Source organism: Heloderma suspectum, chromosome 2, assembly GCF_057233095.1.
Source record: "Heloderma suspectum isolate Gila_16-S chromosome 2, 16-S_ref, whole genome shotgun sequence".
NCBI classification, from domain to species: Eukaryota; Metazoa; Chordata; class Lepidosauria; order Squamata; family Helodermatidae; genus Heloderma; species Heloderma suspectum.
Window position 1 is genome coordinate 293,322,899 of NC_139459.1, and position 25,697 is coordinate 293,348,595.

The 25,697-nt window shown below is 39.6% G+C and overlaps 1 protein-coding gene across 4 annotated transcripts in view; it reads right to left on the reverse strand.

Annotated features, from left to right (window-relative positions):
- IQSEC1 (IQ motif and Sec7 domain ArfGEF 1) overlaps window positions 1-25,697 on the reverse strand; it is a 576,206-nt gene that overhangs the window by 13,181 nt on the left and 537,328 nt on the right. For all 4 annotated transcript variants that reach the window (XM_084839949.1, XM_084839948.1, XM_084839950.1 and 1 more), the window contains 6 exons: window positions 23,784-23,906; window positions 22,022-22,188; window positions 17,942-18,081; window positions 11,886-11,915; window positions 8,834-8,959; window positions 7,896-7,995 (listed from right to left, as the gene is read on the reverse strand). In XM_084839949.1, coding sequence (XP_084696075.1) covers window positions 7,896-7,995; window positions 8,834-8,959; window positions 11,886-11,915; window positions 17,942-18,081; window positions 22,022-22,188; window positions 23,784-23,906 — 686 coding nt within the window. The remainder of the gene's footprint in view (window positions 1-7,895; window positions 7,996-8,833; window positions 8,960-11,885; window positions 11,916-17,941; window positions 18,082-22,021; window positions 22,189-23,783; window positions 23,907-25,697) is intronic.

Genomic DNA, 25,697 nt, shown 5'->3' on the forward strand with positions numbered 1-25,697 from the left:
TTTGCATTTGTTTCTTGAACACTGGAAGCTGAACATCTGGTATAACATCATTTAAGTGAAAAGATTATAGTCATTCAATGCCAACAAACAGGGGCTTGAAACAAGCAGAGGCAGTTTTCTGCAGTACCAACCAGTTTCTGCAAATGTTTACACTGAATCACAAAACAGTATTTATTTTATGTATTTAAAAACATTTACATACCACTCTCCATCCTTTTAGGATTTCAGGGTGATGTTTAACCAATTATATCACAATACAATTAAAATAATAAGGTACAGATAAAAAATTAAAACAAAACTAACATTCACAACACAGCATTAATTACCCTTGTGACCTTATTGATCAGCAGGTGGTCATCAAATTCAATACTAAAGGGACTTTTAAAACATTCAAAGACCTTACACACCCAAGCATTTGTACTCTGCTTCCAACCAAGCAAAATATAACTCAAATGGTATACATTTCTAGTTACTAAACAGTCAACAAATCCCTTCAACCCACAAGCAGCACCAACTGAGTAAGAACAATTCCTTCTTTCAACTTTTCCAAGTTCATCATGTTCCAAAACTGCTACAGAACCATGTAAACATGTAGACTTCAAATAGCTTCAGTTTGTGGAGATGCATTACTTTTCATTTTTATACTGTAGTTTTAAATTTTGAAGTATGTATTTTATGCTCTTGTATTTTATGGTTTTAATTGTTGTGAACTGCACAGAGAGCTTCAGCGACTGGGTGTTACAGAAACGTAATAAATAAATATGTCACAGGGCTCATTCACCTTTTTGGGCAGACAGGGGCTGTGAAGTGGGCATTTGGCTCCACAAGGTAAAAAGAAACAAACAGGAACATGAAATGGTCACAATAGTTGGACAGACAAAAAAAAAACAATTTAGCTTGGCAGCTCTGTGGATTGTGAAGCCCTATTCAGGCATTCTGTACCTGAACAGAGCAAACACACAAGGAGAGGGAATGCTCCAGCCTCACAAATTTCTTTCGCCCTGTACTTGTGGAGGGCGATGATATGAAGAGAGCTTCCTTTATCCATGGAGGTTCTCCACACAAGCTGGACCCTGGAGAGTCAAGGTCCTGCTCGCATGGAGAGCCTCCACAGATACAAGAGGCGCTCCTCTTCAGACAATTGACCTCCATGAGGAGAGGGTGACAAATGCAACAACAGAGTGGGTGGGGATGAAATACTGCTTCTCCTCACATGTTTGGTGTACTCAGTAAGAGAATGCCTCAATAGGACTAGAGAGATTATTGCACTTAATAATTATCGATAGGACCTGGATCAAGTAAATTCATTTTTAATTGGTCTGGGAAACACCACTTTAATTGGATGAGGGATTCTAGGCAGTGGGGAAAAGGGCAGTTAACTGGCAGTTGACAGTTAAAAAGGACAGTTAGGGTGATGGAAAGTGTGGAGAGAAAGTCTGAATGGAGGAGTTGGCTGGAGACAATGGTGTGTAGTGTAAGGCAAGGTTCAGAGTAAGCTGAGGTGAAAGCGGATAGCTGAGGCTTGAATATTAAGCAATTCCTGCACTATGTGATAAATTTACTATGTTGATAAAGATCAGAAGAAGGAAGCAAGTAGCAGCGTTTTGCCAGGAGGCTGCTCTTTATAAAGGTGTCATCAGAAGAAGATAAGAACGTAAGAAGAGCCATGCTGGATCAGACCAAGGGTCCATCTAGTCCAGCATTCTGTTCACACAGTGACCAACCAGCTATCGACTGGGAACCCACAAGCAGGACATGAGTGCAACAGCACCCTCCCGCCCATGTTTCCCAGCAGCTGGTGCACATAGGCCCACTGCCTCTGGTACTGGAGGTAGCACATAGCCATCAGGAGTAGTAGCCTTATCCTCCAGGAATTTGTCCAACCCCCCTTTAAAAGCCATCTAAATTGGTGGCCATCACTACTCCTGTGCTAGCAAATTCCATAGTTTAACTATGCACTGTGTGAATAAGTACTTCCTTTTATTTGTCCTAAATCTCCCACCAATCAGCTTCATGGGATGACCCCTGGTTTTAATATTTTGAGAGAGGGAGAAAAATGTCTCCCTATCACATTCTCCACACCATGCATGATTTTGTAGACCTCTATCATGTCTCCCCCTTACCCTCCTTTTTTCCAAGCTAAACAATCCCAGCTGTTGTAAACTTCCCTCATAGGGGAGATGCTCCAGCCTCTTGATCATTTTAGCTGCCCCCTTTCCAGCTCTACAATATCTTTTTTATAGGTGCGGTGACTAGAATTGTACACAGTATTCTAAGTGTATTGCACCATAGACTTGTATAAACGCAGTATGATATTGTCAGTTTTATTATCAATTCCTTTTCTAATTATGCCTAACCTGGAGTTTGCCTTTTTTTACAGCAGCTGCACACTGGGTTGACATTTTCATCGAGCTGTCCACCACAAGATTACACAAGCAGGCCTTAAATGCAGATAAACTGTCCAAGCAGCCAGTAGGTTTTGGTATCAGAGAAAGCCTGTACCCAGTAGCTAGACTTGGTTGTGAGTGCCTTTGGCTGGGGTGCAGGTTTAAGGAATTTGGCCTGAGGTAAAAAAAAATCATTTACAATACAATTCTATACTTGCCCACTCAGAAGATAAGTCCCATTAAATTCAATGGGCCCTACTCCCAGGTAAGTGGATATAGGACTGCAGCCTTAGAGGCTTATGATTCAGCAACTGTGTCCCCTGAGTCCTTAGAAACAGTCATTAAGCATTTTTAAAAGCCCAAAGTAAATATCAGTATTCCCTTATGTACAAAATATCCCTTTAATAAACAACCTTTATTAATGTAATAGTTCATACTGTCTCTAGTGTTGGTGCCCATCTCATGCTTAAGCATCTTATACCAAGCTACTAGGAGGTTTTAAAGTATTCCACAGGAATTGGTGGCAGTAGAAAAGGGTCAAATTGGGGAACTCTGAGTTACTGTGATAGGGAGTTCCTTAGGCCCTGAAATATATAAATTAAAAAACCACAAATATCTCAACACGTTTATAAAACATGACAGTGAAAGACGCATTTTCCCATAAAAAGACATTTAGATTAGAAGACTTTTAAAAGACATTTAGAAGACTTTTAAAGATTGAGATTTGGCATGGGAAAGGTGGTTAATGAATACATTTTCAACATTACTTATTTTATTTATTTATTTATTTATTTATTTCATTTCTATACCGCCCAATAGCCAAAGCATTACTTGACCTTTAGTAAAAAGGAACTGCCAGCCTTCATGTTTTTAAAATGGTTTGTTCTAGAAAATGTGAAAGTATCTATTTTGCCTTTCCTTCACAACCTGTGAATATGCTGGAGATACTTTATTTCCTTGCCTAATTAACTGATCCCCCAAATATTCATATCATCGCTTCTCCATTGGCAGTCATTTCCATCACCTTGCCAACTTCTAAAGCAAATGCATTTTGCTGGCTTTGCTTTAATTGACCCAATCCTCAGAAGATATATGATGAATTCTATTACTTGAGAACAAGTTGAATCTGACAGCTGCAACATGCAGATATGCCGGGTAGGATGTTTGTGGCTTGCTGCTTTCACAATAATGGATCTGCATTACTTTAAGAAAACTGCTGATGGGGTAGGAATCTTGAGGAATACAAGTGTTACAGGTTGTGTTGAACTGAACTTCTCTTTCTTCTAGATCTCCTATGTGTGTTGTTGTTGTTCAGTCGTTAAGTCGTGTCCGACCCCATGGGCCATAGCATGCCAGGCCTTTCTGTTGTCCGCTCTCTCCTGGAGTGTGCTCAAGTTCATATTCATTGCATCGGTGATGCTATCTAGCCATCTCATCCTCTGCCGTCCCCTTCTCCTTTTGCCTTCGATCTTTCCCAGCATCAGTGACTTTTCCAGTGACTTTTCTCTTCGCATTTGGTGGCCAAAATATTTGAGCTTCAGCTTCAGTATCTGTCCTTCCAATGAGCACTCAGGGTTGATTTCCTTTAGGATGGACTGATTTGACCTCCTTGCAGTCCAGGGGACTTGTAAGAGTCTTCTCCAGCACCACAGTTCGAAAGCATCAATTCTTCGGCGCTCAGCCTTCCTTATAGTCCAGCTCTCACAGCCATACGTTACTACTGGGAAAACCATAGCTTTGATTATGTGGACCTTTGTTGGCAAGGTGATGTCTCTGCTTCTTACTATGCTGTCTGGGTGTGCCATAGCTTTCCTCCCAAGGAGCAAGCGTCTTTTAATTTCATGGCTACAGTCACCGTCTGCGGTGATCTTGGAGCCCAAGAAAGTAAAATCTGTCACTGCTTCCATTTCTTCCCCTTCTATATGCCAGGAAGTGATGGGGCCAGATGCCATGATCTTAGTTTTTTTAATGTTGAGTTTCAAACCAGCTTTTGCACTCTCCTCTTTCACCCTCAACAAGAGGCTCTTGAGATCCTCTTCGCTTTCTGCCATTAGGGTCTGCGTATCGTCTGCATATTTGAGGTTGCTGATAATTCTCCCGGCAATCTTAATTCTGACCTGTGATTCATCCAACCCGGCGTTTCTCATGATGTACTCTGCATATAAGTTAAATAAGCAGGGCGACAATATGCAGCCTTGTACTCCTTTCCCAATTTTGAACCAATTGGTTGTTCCATGTCTGGTTCTTACTGTTGCTTCTTGACCCTCGTACAGGTTTCTTAGGAGACAGGTAAGGTGGTCTGGTACTCCTATCTCTTTAAGAATTTTCTTCTAAGGGATTCTTGCCCACAGTAGTAGATATAATGGTCACCTGAACTAAATTTGCCCATGCTTGTCCATTTTAATTCACTGATTCCCAAGATGTCGATGTTCAATCTTGCCATCTCATGTTTGACCACCTCCAGCTTACCTTGATTCAGGGATCTTACATTCCAGGTTCCTAAACAATATTGTTCTTTACAGCATCGGATTTTCTTTTCACCACCAGACTCATCCACAGCTGAGTGTCCTTTCGGCTTTGGCCCAGCCGCTTCACTCTTTCTGGCGCTACTTGGAAATACCCTCTGCTCTTCCCCAGTAGTATATTGGACACCTTCCGACCTGAGGGGCTCATCTTCTGGCGTCATATCTTTTAGCCTTGTGATACATTCCATTGGGTTTTCTTGGCAAGAATACTGGAGTGGGTTGCCATTTCCTTCTCCAGTGGACCACCTTTTGTCAGAACTCTCCGCCATGACCTGTCCGTCTTGGGTGGCCCTACACGGCATAGCTTATGGCTTCACTGAGTTATGCAAGCCCCTTCACCACAAGAAGGCAGTGATCCATGAAGGGGTACACACACTGAATTCTTTAACTTTAAAAAAAAGACTGCTGGATGCAATTCTCATCCCACTGTGACTGTTTTCAGGGAATCAATATTTCATATTTTTTAATTTATATCTGTGGATTATATGCCTAGTTTAGAAATGTTTAAATCAATTATATAATAAAACAGGATCACACTATTATACAAATGTTAACATCAGGTTTTTATTACATGCTTGTAAGGACTCTTTTTAAAAATGGGAAAAAATGATTGCAGTGTGCTTGTTTATCCCTAGACAAAAATATCCAGAGATTTGTACCAGCACTATGCATGTATCTTCAGGTATGACTCAAAAATTCCCATTGCTCTGCTCACCGACCAAGTTCAGGGCTTTGGAGATGCAGACACAACCACTACATAGAATCATGGAATAGTAGGGTTGGAAGGGGCCTACAAGGCCATCGAGTCCAACCCCCTGCTCAATGCAGGAATCCAAGTCAGAGCATAATTTATTTATTTATTACATTTATATCCCACCTTTCTTCCATCGTGGAAGTCAAGGTGGATACATGTGGTTCCCCAAGCACTGACCAGACCCAAACCTGCTTAGCTTCAGCAAGGTGGATACCTCATGTACCTTCAGACTATGCCCTTGGACCCACAAGCTTCCCATAAACACTGTGCAAAGGAAACAGCCCTCTCTCACTGCTGCTTCTCTAGGCATCTGTTTTGTAGCCCAAAACGGGATGTCCAAGAAACAAGAGGGAGGCACTGGCATGCTCAGGGAAGGCCTAAGATGGGCGGAAGTAGAAAAAAATTCAAGAAAAAATCCTAAGAGGACAGATTTCTTCCCACAGAATGCAGAGTTTCTATTGGGGTGTGGGGATGGAACAGAATATCTGGCACACTGCCCTCCACACACTATTTTTACAAATAGTAAAATATTTTACTATTTAGTAGTAAATATTAGTAGTAATATTTTTACAAGTCTCCTTTATTGTCTCTAATGGTGAATTCAGGTTTGGAGCAAAATGGGCCATCCAAAAATAAGGTGATTGCTTCTATATACTCAAGGAATGCCCTAGGGATGCAGAAGTAGATAGGTTTGTGAATTAAAAGACAATGACATTTGAAAACAAACAAATCCAAACTGCCTGATGGAACCTGTGAGCTTACAGAATGTTGATGGCAAAAAGAGGGGAACTAAACAAATTAGGCAGGTAAATTGTGCGAGTCTACTAATAAAGCCCATGGCTGAGAGCAGTTTGACAAATGGAATGTCCGTGTGTCATCTGAAAGCAAATCTCCCAAAGGAAGACACAGGAAGGGAAGGAATTCCTCAAGCCCCCGACAGCTTACAGTATGTATCCTAGAGGGGAGACTCAAGTTGAGGGGTGCCTTGCCTATATCCAGAACCACATACCTCTAGCTATATAGTTATAAAATACTGTTTTGGAGGATGCACTGCAGATCATATCAGTGTCTGTGCTAGGTTAGGATATTTTGCCCAAATATTCATCACTTTATACCCCTACTTACTTTAAGAGGAATCAATGAGGCATCCAAAGGAAAAAGTGTTGTTAATGAGTGACTTCAGCTACTCCAACATTAACTGGGTGCATGCATGTTTTGGTTATGACAAAGAGACAAAATTTCTACATATCATGAATGACTTTGCCTTGGAACAACGGACCATCATGGAACTGATGAAATAGCAACAAATTTTAATGGTGTTAAAGATTAGCATGTGAAATTTATTTTACTGCATAGAGTAAAGGTAGACAATCCAAAACTTTTAACAAGCTGTATTTTGTCCACTAAGGCTTCTTCCCTGGCTTGTATATTCTTGTGCTACTTCCATGTGGTGGTTGATCTGCAGGCCACTTCCAGGGGGAAAAGTTCTTCTGGGAAAAAACCCCAGAAGAACTTTTGCACATATATAAGAACTATAGCACATTGGCCTTACATTGCTCACCCCTAGAATAGAGGCTCATCGTTCTGAGATAGTTTTTAACCACAGCCTACATATATTTCAGTTGTCTTCCTTGTTTTTAACTGTATTATCATTTATCTTATGGAAAACTCCAGATGTTTGCTTTTAGAAGCAAAATCAGTCAAGCAGCAGCTTGACACTGAGAGCACTAGAGGTGCAGACATCCTATCCTTCACATTTTCAATTTATATGTACTGTGGTTCCTGATGAGCTATGGCTCATCATACATGAATCATGTATGGTTTGTGATAAGCTAGATCACAACTCTGTAGCTTTGAAAATCTGCTTTGATTTTATTGTGGCTCTGTTCTTATTGTGGTTTGTGCTTATTTTAATTGTTCTTTTAATGAATTCTGTATACCACCATTATTTTGTAAAGAAGGGCGGTATATACATATTTAAACAAACAAATAAATACAACTTTTCAGACGAAACTAGAATGGCCCTGTGTGTCAACCAATGCCATTTAGATGCCCCGCAATGACTTGGTGCTTGCACAGGAGGAACCTTTCCTTTCCCAAACCACAGATTGAGACTCAAACATTCACTGGGTTCAGCTACCATTGCTTCCTCAAGATATAGTTATTCTTAAAAAACTGATTTGCAGCAATTTATTCTCAACTCACATTATGGGCTAAAAACAGACTTACACTGATTCTCAAAAAGGAGGACCTGCATTCCATAGAGGGAAAAGGACTGTCGAAAGCTATATGTGACTGAATTCTTCTTCTTTTGAAAGATTTTGGTGACCTAAAAATATCAATAGGCAAAACATCAAAGTATGTTCTGTAACTGGGATGATGAAGGAAATATCAGTTAGCTTCATAATAATTTAATTCATATGTAACTAACTTTTGTAATATCATAGCTTTAAGCATCCTAAACACAAATTAGGTCTAAAATACCATCAACATATCATAAAAGATAGGCAATCAAATGGTATTCCACTCCACTAAAATAGGGCCAGTGGGTGCAGTCATCTTGGGGGAGGGGGTTGTTTAGACCACAAATGCGTCATGTTAGTCCCATTGGGCCATTCTCAATGAGGAATGCCACCAGGCTGCTGCTTATTGCAGCTCCACCACAGCATGAAGCAGCGGGAAAACTTTTTCTCTCTTTCTTTTTTTCACAGTAAAAGAGTACAAGTTTCTGCTTCTTTGTACCTATCGTAGTAAGCCACCCACCACACACTCACAAAAAGTTTCTGCCTCAGAAAATGCTGTCCCCACAGGAGATTAATGACTCTGCAAAAGTGTGCACGTGCAGATTTTTGGCTCATTACTAATGTGCACGCAATCCATTTTTAAAAGATAAAATCCTGCCACCCAGCTGTTTTGGAGGGAAGGATTGAACCAAGTCCACCAAACAGTGAATTGCCATGATTTCAGCTTTTAAAAAAACCTGATCCTGCTGAATCAGAGGCAGGGACTTGGTGCACAACTGCATGTACAGCAGCTCACCATCCATCTCGGCATATGCACACACAGTACCCCTGGACTGGGGTGACTGCATTTAAAGAAGCCTTTTCACTTAACAGAGTTCCTCCATTACTATAATATGCTATAAAATATGCCTGTCAGATACATACCACAAGGAGATCATTAAATAAAAATATTTCTCGCTGGTGTAAGCCAAGCTTCTGCGGTTTATTTGGATCTGGAACTTCAAAGAGTCTACAGTAGCAAACAAGTCTCCGATGTGGAAGAGAAAGAACCTATGGGATAGAGATAAAGTACAGTGCTAACTTCAGTTAATAAAAAGAGTTCTGTATTATTTAGGTAAAGCCTTTTTCACAATGAAGGAGAAAAAAAATCAAAATGGTATTTAAAATATTTTTAACAACAAAAAATTCATTAGTTTTTCTCTGCACCATTTGGATTCTTCCATCTGTTGTTGTCATGTTTATTAATACTATTTTGTGAAGTCTTTTTCTTACTACTGTTATCATCCTCTCCTGGATGCCCAATTTTACTTAATGGGTGAGCAATATAGAAAGAGAGGCAAGTGGTAAATGGCAATATAGCATTAACATAATAGGCTGGCTCCAGAGATCACATAAGTGGAACTCCATTCACAGAAAAATGGGGGGGGGGGACACAAATTCCCCCTTCCCTATCTCTCTCTCCCCCCCCCCCCCAATAATCTGCATGGGAGGTGGTATAGGAGACTGGAGGGAAATGGTGAAAAATTCCTCCCCTATACTTTTTGTGAGCTGCTGTCTCAGCTGGATCACCATCTGACGTAGCAGCTGAATCCATATCAAAAAATTCATTGTATCAGATATTCTGCAGAGATTAGGATTTTGTACCTCAAAGTCGATTGGATTTTCCTTCATCTTTAACTAGGAGTAGGATAACTATAGCCAAACAGAAGCATATAAACTAGTACTTCTAATTACAATGACATTTTAATTAGCATATTTTTCTTCTTTATAGCTCTTTTTAGCCCCAATGCAAAGCAAGTGTAAAAACAATTCCACTTTTCAAATGGCAATTATTAAGAACAGCAGTTTAATCACCATCAGTTACTGAAGCAATAATTAAATTTTAGTATTCATGACACTTAAGAAAAGGTGCCAAACATACAGGAGAAAACATGGCACAATTTTAAAATATCCTCCATAAGAAGAATATGACTTATGCGCCACTTAAGAGTTGTAAGCACTCCCAACGCTTTAATAACATAGCTCAAAATACAATAAAGACAGCTTTCCCCATATTTTGTGATGTTTTGAGATCTTGCAGATCTCCTGCCCTATTTTATTCTATACACAGGACAATTCTATACATAAGCATTTCTTATTTAGCAGCAACATAAGGAGTTTAAGTGGATTTATAAGATTTTCACAGGTTAGAGCTAGGGTTCACTTTCCATCCATGAACATAATACAATTCCCATTCACAAAATGGGTCTTCCCCCCTTCCCCTTTCCTTCTGCAGCCCCTATCCCATCTGTTCCTGTGGGGTGGAGGACCCTTGGGAATAGTGTGTCATATGGTACAAGGAGTGCAGATGGAGGGAAACTGGTTGGAAATTGGTGAGAAATTGTCCTCTTTTACATGAACAGAAAAGCAATTTAGGATTCAAGCCTAGTTCTAAAATTCAAAGCTGGAAATCTACTTTCTCAATTGATGCAAAAATAATTTCAGAATTAAAGCTTGCTATTCCTAGTATTTTTACCCTAACGAAATGCTCAAACAAAAGGTTAAGGTTTTATGCCTAATATTAGGCACTAGTGAAGAAGAAATTTCTTCTCTTGTTAAACTTATATTTTATTTTTATAAGTTAAGTTATTTTTAAGTTATTTTTTTCTAGAGGTAACTTCATTACAGAATTCAGGTAGCTGAATTACATTTCTGAGCAGGGAATTATGAACTTTGTTCAAGCTGGAGTTCTAATATTCTCTTTAACTAAATATGGCAATGAGGTCTAAATGAGAAAATTTGAATACAGATAACTGGGAGCCTAGATAGCTGCTCTCAAAGCTCCCACTAAGGTCATCCCAACATTTATTATGATTCTGAGAAGGTCTTCACTAATACCCAGCACTGTTCCCAACACGTAAAGATTCTCAAACAGAAAACATATGAGGACACAGCAGCTGCTAAATATCCTCTATTTTGTGTGTGTGTGTGTGTGTGTGTGAGTGAGAGAGAGAGAGAGAGAGAGAGAGAGACTAGGATAAACAAATTTCTCAGTCCCACAATCTTGTAATACAGAATCCTGTGTTAATCAGCCAATGTGGAAACTAGTAGAAAAAAATCAAACACTAAAAGCAATAGAAGTAAGAAAGCAAAATACATTTATCAAATATCTTCAAGTTAAAATAATCACACAAGAAAAAATAGGCACATTAAAGGTGTAGGACATAAGGAAAGGTATCTGGGCATGTGAGAGGGATGAGGAGAGAGGATAAAAGTCCAGTGCTCAGCACTGATGACCAAACCATGGTTTTGACGTTAGGTCTAAGCTGGGCCTGTAAGTGATTTTGTAGAATACCAAACCCAAGTTCTTATCACCACCGAGCTATAAAGCTCATTAGGTGGCTTTGGGCAAATGCCTTTCTCAGTCTAGCCTGGCTCACAGGTTGTTGTAAGGATAAAATGGAATAATCCCATGAATGCCACTTTTAATTTCTAGGAGGAAGGGTGGAATACAAACATGTAAAATCAGTGATTAAATAAATATGAATGCATAAGTAGCTGGTTCTCTTCTCTCTCTTCACAGCGATATAAGCTTAAAAAATTAACCGCAGGTAGAGTTCTATTTTTTATTCTTAAATTTGACAGGAATGGTGTTCTAAGAGTGACTCACTACAACTGGTGAGATTTATAAGCACAGTCCTTAGCCCTACTTGTGCTTTTTAAATGAATCACTTTTACATATCATTGTTGCTCTCTATGCTCTCTCTGTTTGAAAGTGAACCACAGAGAGAAAGCACAATCTGGCTACTTTACATAGAAACATTTTATTAATTCAAATATTACACGCTCAGTCTAAGTATTATATTTTTAAAAATACTGAATGGACAAGTTAGATCAAAACATTAAAAAACATTAAACACCAGAAAAGGCCAAATCTCAACCCTATTCTGATGAGCTTTGCTTATAGAAAAAAATGGATATGAAAGGAAATACCTACACAACCAAGTCCATGATGTAGAGATCCAATCTACAGTAGAAAGACACATATAAGTTCATTAAAATTCAGAGAAACACAGAATTGTATCATATCAGGTAAATACTTCATTGTTTTACTACGTCTAAATTCCTATAAAATAAAAGCAAACATTCTTATAAATAACAATGGGCAACTGTTTCCAAACTTTATTTTGCACAGTTAAATTGTCACTGATTGAAACCTAATCCAAATGATTTTATCACAAAGATTTTATATTGCAGGGTATTTCTGTTGCTTTTGAAATTACACTTTGTACTCTATGGCCTAAATCCAAGGTACCACTGATGGAAGAAATTACTGCACTAGTGAAGCTCTGCTGCCTTTTCCCATTAGGCAAGCAGTTGCGCAAGCACTAGCAGACCACTTTGTAAACCTAAAATCTGCAACCAGTCGCGCAAATGAAACTTTAGTTGGATTTTCCTCTTGCACAGAGTTCTGAACTTGGTTTCCAACAACATCCTTTGTGCTAGCGGAATGACACCTTTGGACACAACCCTATATGGCAATGATAACTTTACAATTTTTCCTCATTTCAGAAAAGCAATAGTCTGTAAACAAGCTAAGATGTAATGAACATGTTCCCCATCCCATCCATGCACCAAGATGAGAGAGATAAAAACATGCAGTACAATATTCCCAGTGAGCGCCCCACATTGGAATTCTCTTTCCTCAGAGTCTGGTCATATTCAAAAGGTGTTGTAGTATTTCCTTCATAGCACGGCCTTTTGGTAATATGAATTAAGTCAATGTGTGGGGACAGAGAAGAGTTAAAGCCTTTTTATACTAAAGGAGTTGAAGCCACTCTGTGCTTTAGGGTGGAGCGGAGTAGAAATCCAAAAACTAAATGAATATAATTAGATGGGCAGCCCATACCCACGGGAGAGCCACTTTCAGAGCAGTTATTTATCTGTAAAAACACTAGATGTGGTTCAGTGGGACATGGCTCAGTGAGTAAAGCATAGGATTTGCACACAGAATATCCCAGGTTCAGTTGCTGACATCTCCAGTTAAAAGGTAACACAGATGTGACAGGCCTCTCTCTGAGCTCTTGTAGAGTTGATGCCAGCCAGAGTAGAGTGTACTGGACTAGATGGGCAAACAGACTGACAATATCAAGCAGCTCCACATGTTCAAGTGAAAAAAGAGTGGGGTGGGGGTCTCCAGAGGCAAGAAATAAGGTTTATTCTAGACCTGATGCATTTTGGGGACATCCTTCCTTGGGGACATTGTAAATATATGAATAAATACATAGAAAGGAAAGGAAAGGTCCCTCCTGTGCAAGCACCGAGTCATTACTGACTCCTAGAGGGACGCCGCTTGCACTGGTGTTTTCATGGCAGACTATAGCGGGGTGGTTTGCCATTGCCTTCCCCAGTCGTGACTACCTTTCCCCCAGCAAGCTGGGTGCTCATTTTACCGACCTCGGAAGGATGGAAGGCTGAGTCGACCTGAGCCGGCTACCTGGGACCCAGCTTCCGCTGGGATCTAACTCAGGTCGTGGGGAGAGTTTCGGTTGCAATACTGCCGGCTACCACTCTGCAAAAAGGGGATAGTAAAAACGAAATATATCCAAAATAGAATACATTTTCATAATCTCATATTGAATAAATACCAAACAAAAAAAGGTAAAAAAAAAACTATTAAAGCTTGAAACATGTAAACATATATACCAAGAAATACATGTCTAAGGGTAGTTCTGAATTTTTTTAGGGTTGTTTCATTTTTACGTGTTTTGTTTTTAATTTGCTTTTGTTATACATGCCTTTCTTCGTATATATGTTTCTTGCATCTGGAGGTTTCCCCCTTCTTTTTTCTCTTGATAGTGGTGCAATCCTGATTTTGTTGTAGTATTCAGCTTTGTATGTTCTTCTTTGACATATTAAAATAATGACATCCACTAGTTAGGGAGAAAAACCCCTCAAATTATTACATAGCCCATCACACACAACAGAGAAGCCTTATTGTACCCAAAGTGTCAGGACTGCATTATCAAAAAGAGGAGGATATGATTTATAGGCATTTATCTCTCACCCTTTAGTATTACCACTTTGAGGGTGGGTTGAAATAATTTTAAAATCAATAAAAAATGAAATAGTGCAATGAACTAAAACATGTCAAACACGTAGTTAAAACACCAAAGAAGTAAAACATGTCATAACACACACACACACACACACACACAACCAAAATTAAAACTAATTTAAACTGTATTTTTAAAGGCCTGGGTAAATAAAAAGGTCTTTGCCTGGCATCAAAGGACATAATGTTAAGCGCCAGGCAAGTCTCTCTAGGAAGAGCTTTGCGCAGATGTGGCATCACTACCGAGGAAGCCCTTTCTCCAGTGACTCCTGCCTAATTTACAATGGTGGAAGTACCTGGAGAAGGATCTCAAAAAATTACCAGAACATACAGTTCATGTGGTAGGAAGCGGTCCTTCAGATCTATTGTCCCAAGCCATACCGAGCTTTAAAGATTAGCAGCAACATTTTGAATTGTGCTTGGAAATCCATCAACAGCTAGTGCGGTCTAACAACTGGAAAGTTAGTTTCTAATCAGCCAGTCCCAGTCAACCGTTTAACAATATTATTTTGGATCACTTGAAATTTCTGAGAAGTCTTCAAAGGCAGGCCCAAGGTAGGTAGTGGATGACTTTGTGCCTCAGATGCCACTTGGGCATCCAAAGGTAAGGCCAGTTCTAACAGTATTGCCAAGTTGCAAACCTGATCTTTAAGGGCACTACAATTCCATCCAGAACAGGCTAAACACCACCTCCATAATACATAGAAACACCCACACCAAAAGTACTTCCCTGTCTTGTCTGGACTGAGCTTGAGTTTACTGGCTCTCACCTGGTCCACTAGAGATCCCAGACCCTGATTCAACATGTGCACAGTGTCATCTGAATCCAATAAAAAGGAGAAATAGAGCTGGATGTCATCAGCTTACTGATACCCCCTTACTCCAAATCGCTGGATGATCTCACTTAGTGGTTCCAATAGCGCAAGAGACTATTGAATAGTCTCAATAGTTGAACAGCGCAAGAGCCTTCTGATCATCAAATCACAAGTGCCATGGGGCAGAGAAATAGTATCCTAGGATTACCTTCTGAAAACAGTAATCAAGGCAACAATTCTCACTCCAGATAGTCAGTCCAGAAGGATATCATGGTTGATGACACTGAAAGCTGCTGAAAGATCCAAGAGAATTAGCAGGATCTCTTCCCCTCCACTCTTCTCCTGGTATAGGCAATCAAGGCCACCAATGCCAAAATAAGGTCAGTGTTACGGCTTAGCTACCTGGCTCCTCAGGCAATTGAACACGAGAGCCTTTTTTGCATCCAGGCTTTTATTTCCATAGATATGCACTAGTGAACAACTTCCAACACCACAAACAACTGGCTTCTTCAGAGCAGGGCCCCTCAACTTGACTCCGGAAAGACAATCTTAAGCTAAAATCCTTTCAGCGTTGTAGTTTCCAGCAAAATATTGACATACATAAACTCGATTATCATTATGACATACATAAACCAAATTATCATAAACAAGAGTTCATAGTGACCAAGGGAATTCAGACCTGGTAGCTATCCAGGCAAAAAAGATGTTGCTCTCTGCGAGGTCTTGTCAGTTAATGCCCACTTTAAATACCAGGGTAGGCCTAGGTAATGCCCCTCTTCTCACCTCCTTCCCGACCTGAACTTTTAGTCCGTATATGCAGAGAACGCCGCAGGGGCTGTTAGTGCTCCTCTCTCTTGATATGACGTCTCACCCTGAGTGACATACCCAATCCCCCCCCCCCCGAATCCTCTTATTGTCCAGTTCCCACTGTCTTGGGCACTAAATCAAGGGTGTGACATGGAGCCTTATCTTGCAGCTGTGCCAGATCTGAAGTTACACTCCTTGTTGTCATGTAATCAGTTGCAGAGTCAGGCTGTGCCAGGTTCCCAAGCCTTGAGATTTCTATTGCAATACGTGGCTAAATTATCTCTCTCTGATTTAGAATCAGGCCCCGACTCTTCAGTATTAAGGCTCTCTGTGATGCTTGGGCCAGTTCCCACAATCAGAAACCAGATCCAGATAATCTGTGTCATCTGAGAATGCCTGGAGTTTGTATGGCAACCACCCACTTGAGCACCTTGCCAAATAAGGGGAGTGATTGTGACTGGCTGATAGTTGGAAACAATTTTCCTGGTTCAAGAAAAGCTTTTTTAGGAGTGACCGCCTCCTTCGGAGCACCTGGGGCCAGCTCATCTCATAACAAGACAGTAATCACCTCCTGGATGGAGCTGGTCATCCTTTTCCTGTAGATATTAAGTCAGGAGGGGCAAGGGTTGAAAAACAGGTAGTAGGCTGCATCTCCCTAAGCACCTTGTTAATGCCCTTGGGCCTCAAAAAACGGAAAACTATCAAATGAATTCTAACCAGGCAGTGCTCTGAACACATCCACTGAAAGAACTACAGAGATAGTAGCATGTAAGTCAAGGTGTATGCAATTATTTTATCCTGGAAGTTCTTAGCACACATGTTAAAGCAGACTATTGGAAGATCCTTAAAGTCAGCTTACAGGCCTGGTTGGAGAAGACACTGAAGCACTCAGGAAAGATTTGCTAGACAGCATCGCACAGACGCAATGGTGGTGGTGAAGTACTGTTACTTCACTGACATTATTGCCAAAGTAGGCTCATAAATGGGGTTTTGTGACTAATTCCATTTGGCTTGAATTTCTGTCACTTGTGTTCAAGCCATTTCCCCTTGTGTTTCATTGCCCTCAACTCACTAGAATACTAGGGAACTAATGGTATTCTTAGGAGTGATTGTATCAACAGACCAAGTCAAATCCACATTCCATACAGTGACTTGGGTTTCAACAGGAGCACCAGCCACACAAACCACAAACTTTCTGAAGTCTCTAGGACCCCTTCCAGATCCATCAGCCTTTTGGGGCTGAACAATCTTAATTGGTCTACTACCCCTACAGAGGGCAAAAGCTACCATCAGTATGAACTTCACAACAAAGGAAAACGTTGTTTGATTGCTTCACACCTAAAGTTCATGTAAAGTAATGGTAAAAAGATGAGTTAAGTTATTATTTATGAACTCTCCAGTTCAAATATATCTTCAGCAAAAAACCTAGGCAAACCATGATATCTCAGGCCCCATATTATTTTATTTCTTAGATTTTTAGGATAACTTTCTCAAAAACTAGAAAAAGACAAAAGATGACTTAAAACAGAATGAAAACATACACAATTTACAGCTAAAACTATTATCCACTAAAATACAACCACCCCGTAAACTAAAACATCACTGACAACCGTAAACAATTCAACCAATGCAATATTGGCGTAACAGCAACAGCCTTACAGGATTGTTGCAAGAATTATGAAGATAATGTACACAAAACTTTATATATGCAAAATATTATTATGGATCTCACTTTTTAACAAGTGCCCACATTTTACTGTGCAACCACAAAGGCTTACAAAACAAAATTCACAACGGGATGATACAGCTCATGAATTCAAGCCAAGTGACACCATATGACCTTATTTGGCAGCTATACGCTCCTTCACTCTCATTTGCACGCTGTTATTTTAAAGATAAAACTCAAGATGAAGCAAGGTATCCCAACAGGGTCAATGTGCTTTTTATACAGCGGGGTTGTTATGGTATATACTTGAAAACTAAATAGTTTATGAAAATAAGGTCTTCTTGGACCTAACCTGGATTCTCCTGCAGGGGTGTAATTTATTTGATTATTTGCAAAACTTAAGACCCAGTAAAGTTTTCTGGGAATGAGATCCTGAATTTAAAACCACAGAAATGCCAGTTAACTGGTTCAAATTTTTAATGCCAGGGACTAATAGGCACCTTGATTGTTGCACCCATCCTAGGGATAAGACATGCCATTATCTCAGGGCCTGAGCAATTTACAGTATAAAGGACAAACTATGATAATATTCTTTCCCTAGAAATTCTCACAGACATAATATAGATCGGATGAGATTTTGCTCAACTCACTGGTTTCTTTCCTACTATGAGTTTTTCAACCTTCTGGACCTGTGACACATGATCTTCATTTGTCTTGAGTTCCCGTTTTCGGATTCTCTCATAAATCCCAATAAGCATCTCTCGCGGGATATCTTCACCGTCATCTACACCTGCAAGATCCAAAATTAATCGTTACTGACTGACAAACAGTAGCATTTCTGCAACTTGACGATAATGCCCCTCTCGTAAAAGGCAAAACTAAAGACACTATCTAGGTTGTTCAGACTATCAGCTCCAAGGCAAGTAGGCTGTAAAGGCAATAGCTCTCTCCATTGCTCATCTCATCCAGTACCATAGCCTACCCAGCCAGTGTTTTAATAACCTGATAGTACAATGCCCTGGGCCTCAGACAGATGAGCATGATACAGACAATACCTTTGAAGCATATATTCCCACCCAGTCTTTGGACTCTGAATGGAAGCAATTCCCAAGGATACCTGTCAGTTTCAGAGTAGTTTTTGGAATTTAAAAATCTTAAACGCACAATACTATGCATGTTTTTCTGTCTAAACATGCATAGGATTGTGCCCTAAGTAATTCTACACTACTAGCACTGGATTTTGAACACTGATCTACATCTGTATAGCTTTATGCCCAGCCTTAGAGCCACAGGAGCCAGATTTCAGATACTAGCAGCCTTGGATGAACTGAATTCACACAACACTAAAGGTAGTTCTAGACAAGGCTTTATTGCTGAGTTTCCCTGTTTCATTTACAGAGTTTTACAGGGGGTCCAGACAACATGATCTTCTATTTGTATATACATATCCTGTGTTTTCCAACTGCTTCTTCCTTTTTCTTATAAAAAAAAAATCTGTTAAGGAGGAAAAGACGGAAGTTGCACAAGGACATTTCATTGGTAGCACTACAAGCCCTATGTAGATAGCATGTAGATCACTCTAAGAACTGATCTATAGTTATGAATCTGCTATGGTGCACTAGAATATTTAATAATGCAAGTGGTCTATTATTTATATGAGCATTTTAATTAAAAGCATACTCATAGATTTCTCACTGACCACTGAAGTGAGAACTGGTCACAAAAACTGCCAGTACATTTTCTGTAAGTCACCCTACTAGTCCACTGCTCACACAAGTAGACCACTTGGAACAGATGCACAAATATCAGAACAGCTTCATAACATATGAATCAATTTTCAGACACCAATGGTATAAAATGATCCCCAGAATCATAATCATGTAGCTCCGTCTAATCAAAGCTATGGTTTTCCCAGTAGTAACGTATGCCTGTGAGAGCTGGACTATGAGGAAGGCTGAGCGCCGAAGAATTGATGCTTTTGAACTGTGGTGCTGGAGAAGACTCTTACACGTCCCCTGGACTGCAAGGAGGTCAAATCAGTCAATCCTAAGGAAATCAACCCTGACTGCTCATTGGAAGGACAGATCCTGAAGCTGAAGCTCAAATATTTTGGCTACCTAATGTGAAGAGAAAACTCTCTGGAAAAGACCCTGATGCTGGGAAAGACTGAAGGCAAAAGGAGAAGGGGACGGCAGAGGTTGAGATGGCTAGATAGCATCACCGATGCAATGAATATGGACTTGAGCACGCTCCGGGAGAGAGCGCAGGACAGGAAGGCCTGGCGTGCTATGGTCCATGGGGTCATGAAGAGTCGGACACGACTGAACAACAACAACAACAATTCCACAATTGCAATGTGTATTATTACTGGTGCTTCTCCTTGTGTGCTATCCATGTTTATTTCTTTGAACTCCAAGCCTGACGGTGATGTACAATGTTGTAATTGGACAAAGCCTTCTCTGAAGTCCTTGCAGGCTTTAAATACTTTATTCCCAACTCAAAGTCAGGAATTTCAGTGGGTTATAAAGTCAGGAATAAATAAATAAATAAATAAAGTAAGGAATAAATAAATAAAGTCGGGAATTTCAGTGGGTTATAAATATAAGACAAAATGTCTTTTAAGTGCATAAAATATTGGATTAAAGTTACAGCCTTTCTTTACAGAAATTACATCAATACATAATACGTCCTTATTTACTTCCCATTTAGTCTCAGTAACAATGCCACTGCAGTGAATGGCAAAAATATTACTTTGGCTGAACACTGATTTGTTAATAATTTTTAATTAAATATTGTATAATATAATTTATCAGGTAGAAACATCTATTTTTATGAAGGAAAGCAGTTTTACAAATTCAGTGGCTGTGGATTACAAAAAAAAAATCCATTATTAAGAATTCCCCTGCTGGTTCAGACCAAGAGTCAATCTAGTCCAGCATCCTGTTTCTACCAATGGCCAAGCCAGATGCTTCTTGTATAGAATGTACTGTTGTTATTTATATCTAAATTGTACTTCTCCAAAACGTAATAAAGGAAAATGAGGCTTTAAAAATGTTTTTCTTTTCCTTTTCCTTACATAATCTCTAAGTTTCAGCAATTTAGTCATTTCCCAAGTTTTAAATGGCCACCCCCCGCAACAGCAGGAGTCACTGGCATATGCTATTAATCGGTCATTAAATTTTTTGCCACTACCAGACAATTCCCAACAAGATTCTGAGTGCTCAATATGATTTCCCATCTAAAGACTATTATGCATCATGGGCATGTTAGTAATAATTAGTTAGTAATAATTTATTTATGCCAATTATGGTTTAAATACCACAGAGAAGCGTTCTTCTGGTATCCTGATGCTATCTTTGGGTGCTGCTGTTTTGGCTCAATCAGAAGCTTTATTTATTTATTTTGCTTATACTTTGAACTGAGGATTTGCTATAAATAAATGCAGCCCTCTGTTCCTACAGATTCTGGGAAACCAGAATTGATATTGAAAAATGATGGCAGTTTTCTATTTACCTTTATTATGGCACAGACTGGTGTAAATGAATTAAAGTGACTGTGACTCCACCTGGAAAGTATGTGTTCTGAACTTTTTTACATGTTAATGCATACAGGAATTAAAAGTACTATGGGATAGTAGTAGAATCTGATAATACACACACACACACACACACACCAAATGGCACAGCAATAATAAATCTAGAATGATCATGGATTTACTTTGCTTATGAATCTCTAAATATCCTCCAGTAAAAAACATTTAAAAATATAGCTGCCTTGGAGAACAGTATCTAAAGATCAAGGACAACATTATGCAATCTAGTTCCTTTAGAAACTATGACTTCCTTGCTGTGACACGCTTGGTGATTAAGGGCAGTCCACAGACCTTGAATTTCTGGTGTCCCCTCCTACAGAGCGGTTTGTACTCACAAGCAGTTATCAAGCTCCTCACTTGGTGTCGCAACTATAGAGCAGATTTTCCCTCTCTTCTATCAGTTTCCTCAGAGTTCTAAAACACCTTTGTAAGATGGGGTCACACTAACGTGCAAAGTAGAACTGGAGAACTTTTACTATTTTTGTACTGTAAGGTATTCTTTTGGTAGATCCCTGCAACATTCTTTGGAACCCAAGTAAAGACAATACAGCTGCAATCTTATACACAGTTACCTGGGAGTAAGTCTTATTGGCCTTAATGGCACTTACTTCTGAGTAGACATATACAGAAGTGCGCTGTAACAATGCAATCCTATGCATGCTTATTCAGAAGTATCACTGTGTTCCATATGTTTTAAGCATGCACAGGACTGAAGTCTAATGCTGTAATTTTTACAATGGACTTTCAAAACTATCTGGTATATTTGTACCTCTACAGTATTTTGGAACAGTCCCATTTAGAAAACTGTGTGACAGCATTATCAATGTATTCCTTGCCTGGTTATTCTGCTTATGCATCAGAAAATCTTACTACAAATAATAGAGCAGCCTCTCTCTCACTGAACTATCAACACTTGTTTCATTGAGTAAAAGCCAGTGTAAGTACTATGTAGAATAGACCCAATGAAATGAATAGGATTTAAGTCATGACTTACTTAAGTCAAATTCATTTGTGGGTCTACTCTACATAGGCCTTACCTATGTAAGATCCCAATATGTTTACCCAATATGTTCAATACTAGAAAAACATGTAACATGTGAAAACTCTAGACACTACTAGATATCTAAATTATGCCTACCTCTTAGATTCTTGACAAAATCTTCAAGCTTCATTTTCCGTTCTGGCTTCACATTTGGACTATACATATCTGTGTTTAATAATATGATTGCAAAAGCTAGGATGAAGATGGTATCGGGATTTCTGAACTGTCTCACAACACCTGGATTGCAGATGCAGTATCTCTGGCTAAAAAAGACACCAAACGAAAAGAGTGGATCAGATTAAAGCATGAGTTGATACTCCATTTCGAACAAGCCAATAAACTGTTCCGTTCAGGATGCTGATTTATTCATGTCATACTCATTTAGTGGTCTATAATTATTTACTATTTTATCCCATTCTCTCAGCTAATAATAGCATCTGTAATGCAGATGATGTATTATTATGCCTACCATTTGTATCCAAATTACCATTTACTGGTCTAGATATTCCTGTGGTTAAAGCTACTCTAACTCTATTAAAGCAAGTGCGCTCAGTCCTACAAACTACACATGTTGCATAGGAACATGCATGTCTAACAGCATAGTTACAAGGAATTACTTACTGAAGTTTACATAGGTTTTGGGAAAATGGATATGGGTGCCAATTATGCATTCTTTATTCATGCCAAACAAAGCTCATTGGAGGCTATTGCAAACTGTAACTGCAATATGGCCTATGTTTGCCAGCAAGATATGCAGTGCAAAGCTTACCCTTTTGCAGGGTGAACACCACAGCGAATATGCCATTGTCTCTGGTAACCCTGGCTGCTTCTGACCAAGCATATATGGCCCAAATATGTCAGCAAAAAAAGTCAAACTATGTTGTGAGATATAATTCAACTTTGATCAATAGCTGATTTGTATGCTTATATGCACAAGGTTGCATACTGTCTTTACTGGGCATTTATACCTGTTTCCATGTGCCTAATGACGCTGCCCAAAGACTTTAACAGAGATATGGCACCCCTTCACTTGTTAGAATACTGGAAGATTTTTACATTTCTTCCCATGTCCCCTCCCTCCTTAGATAAAGAACATTTGTCTAAGCTGTAGTAAGTTAATACTCTTTGCTCAGCTAAACTAAACTGCTTAATTAAAGGTCAACAAAGTACACTGCAAAATATAATAAAGGACAATGCCTTCATTTCAACTAGTTGAGAGCATACATTTAATTTATTTTTAAAGGTTTAAACTGAAATCAGTATTTTGTTCAATTTAGAATTGATGACGTAAGAAACGAATAAACCTGCCAAAATCTACAATATGCAATATTGTAGAAACAGAATTTTAGATCAAGAGCCTACCTAAGCAATCATTTCTGTAAACTGAAACAAAAGAACACCATCTAAGTATATTCAATGTTACAATCTCTATAGGCCAAAGCATGTGTTACTTTAAAGATGTAGCTAGTAGTGACGTCTTTTTTACTCTAGAATAAATGCAGGGGTCCAGATCTAAATTGGGACCCTAGCATGGGGACAGGGGGCTTTAATCCCCCCCCCCGTGCCATTCAGATCAGGCCTCTGCACCTGAAATTATATTGCTAAACAGTGATTCATTAAAGCAAATGGATCACTATTCGGCAATATATAGCACTGGTGCAAAGGGTCCGTTCTGGATCAGGACCACAACAGGAGAGAAAAGGTTAAAGCCCCCTACCCCCACATTAAGGACCTGATCCAGACAAGGACCCCTGCGCTTATTCTAGAGTAAAAGAAAAAATAAAAGATCTGTGCTTTAGACCTGTGACTCAACAGATGAGATAATCAATCTTCCTTTAGCCAATTCTTTATGACATACCTAAAAGCTTCAATGAGTCGTTCTACTTTTTGAGCTTCTCCTTGGACACGGATATGAGCTTGAAATTTCCTGAGTGCTTCATCCAGTTCCATAGCTGAGAAGTCCATCTCATCCACAACACAGCTAGGAAAAAGAAAGTCTTAATTGCTTTGATTCATCCTGCTTACATTTTAAAAAAATCAGCCTGTCTTCAAAATTTTTCTATTGCAATAAAATACAGACTACTATAATTTGTACAGCATTCAGTCAGATGAAGCATATAATGATGAAAGGGCAACAAAAGAATTATATGCACTACATATGAATTAAAAGAGCTGATGTAAGCAAGTCATAGTTTTTCTTTATTACAGAGCTGCATGCATGATGAATATTGATCAGTGAAAGAGACATCTCATTGGCACAAGTAATCATTGTTTTATGATCCCAAGAAAGTGATTTTTCTTCCTAGTTGGGGCCTATACTAAAGAACAACTGAATGTTACTTTAATTTACTGCTTTATTGAGTGGTTAGGGCACAAAGCAAGAGATACCAGCTTCCTCCTTGCATATTGGAACGAGGGTGGCAAGGAGATCTTTTCCTTTTCTACCTGACTGAGTGGAGAACAGATAGGGAAAGTAATATGACTAGCCTTTCTTGACAGCTACGGCACTATTTTCCCTTTAAAGTGATGTGAGGTACTCACGACAACACCCCAGTACTCTTTTTAGCAACCTGAAGTGGAAAAAGGGAGGAGAAATGTGGCAGACAGTGGGGAGGAGTGAGCACAGAGGGATAAAGGACAGTTCAAATGGATAGGGCTTGTTTGCAAAGTTGATGCAAGACCATGATTTGTGAAACCATGACCTAATTGTCATTTCTGACGCCTGTAAGATCTATTTTACAATTTAAAAAACCCTGCAGGTTTCTTCCTTTCTTAACAGGCCTTGAGGGTTATAAACCACTAAAATCAGTCACTGCAAAGTACAATGAACTAATGCAGGTGTCACAATAAGAATATACAACCCATGTTAAAAGGCTTTTTATTAAATACATTGCCATATGGTGATAATTTGTGAGCAAAGCCATTGGGTTGATTCCAGACTTAGAGCAGGCTCAATGAAATCAATGGGACTTAAGTTATGACTAACTTAAGTCCCATTGATTTCAGTGGGCCTTCTCCAAGTCTGGATCCAACCCAATGCTCACTTAGGAGACAAAGAGGGTGTTCAGATGATCACGGGGTGAAAGAAGCGTGACTGTCATTTGCATAATCACCTGCGATGTAGCACAGGATGCCGTATCATCTGAACCCAGCGCAAAGTGCAGTAGGGGCAGCTTCTTACATAATGCTAACCCATGGTGTGGGTTGTTGAATTCTGCATTGTCAAGAGCGGTGAACACGGCACCACTAACCATGGTTTGTCCGCCATGATTGGAACTCACAGTTTGTGAACTCTGGGTTGTTTAAACTATGGGTTGTCGTTATGTGCGAAACTCGACTGTGGACTGCTCATGGATTATTTTGTTGGGGTACAACCGTAGAGGACAACAGCAGTAAAAATACCCAGCTGCTCCACAGGAAGCCCGCACTCTCACTTGCCCTTTGCTCAAATTAACACTAATGGTGAAGTCTGCTCCCCTCCCACAACTGACTCAGCACTGCCCCTGACAGTACTGCGGGAGTTTTCAAGGACTGGTTCCCGAGTGGGGCACCTCATTGCTAAGCTGTATGTACCAAGCTATCTTCACCCCGTCCCTCAGGGGTCAAGAGCTTTAGAGCTCTGGAGGCTACCCTAAAACCACATTTCTCCCTTCTGTAAAGTGCTCACACCAGCTTCCCAAACTCTGGAGACCAAGAACTTCCATACCCTATGTACAGAAAGGACCAGTGGTGAGCAGGCAACTGATGCAATGAAGTCCTACCAGTACCAGTA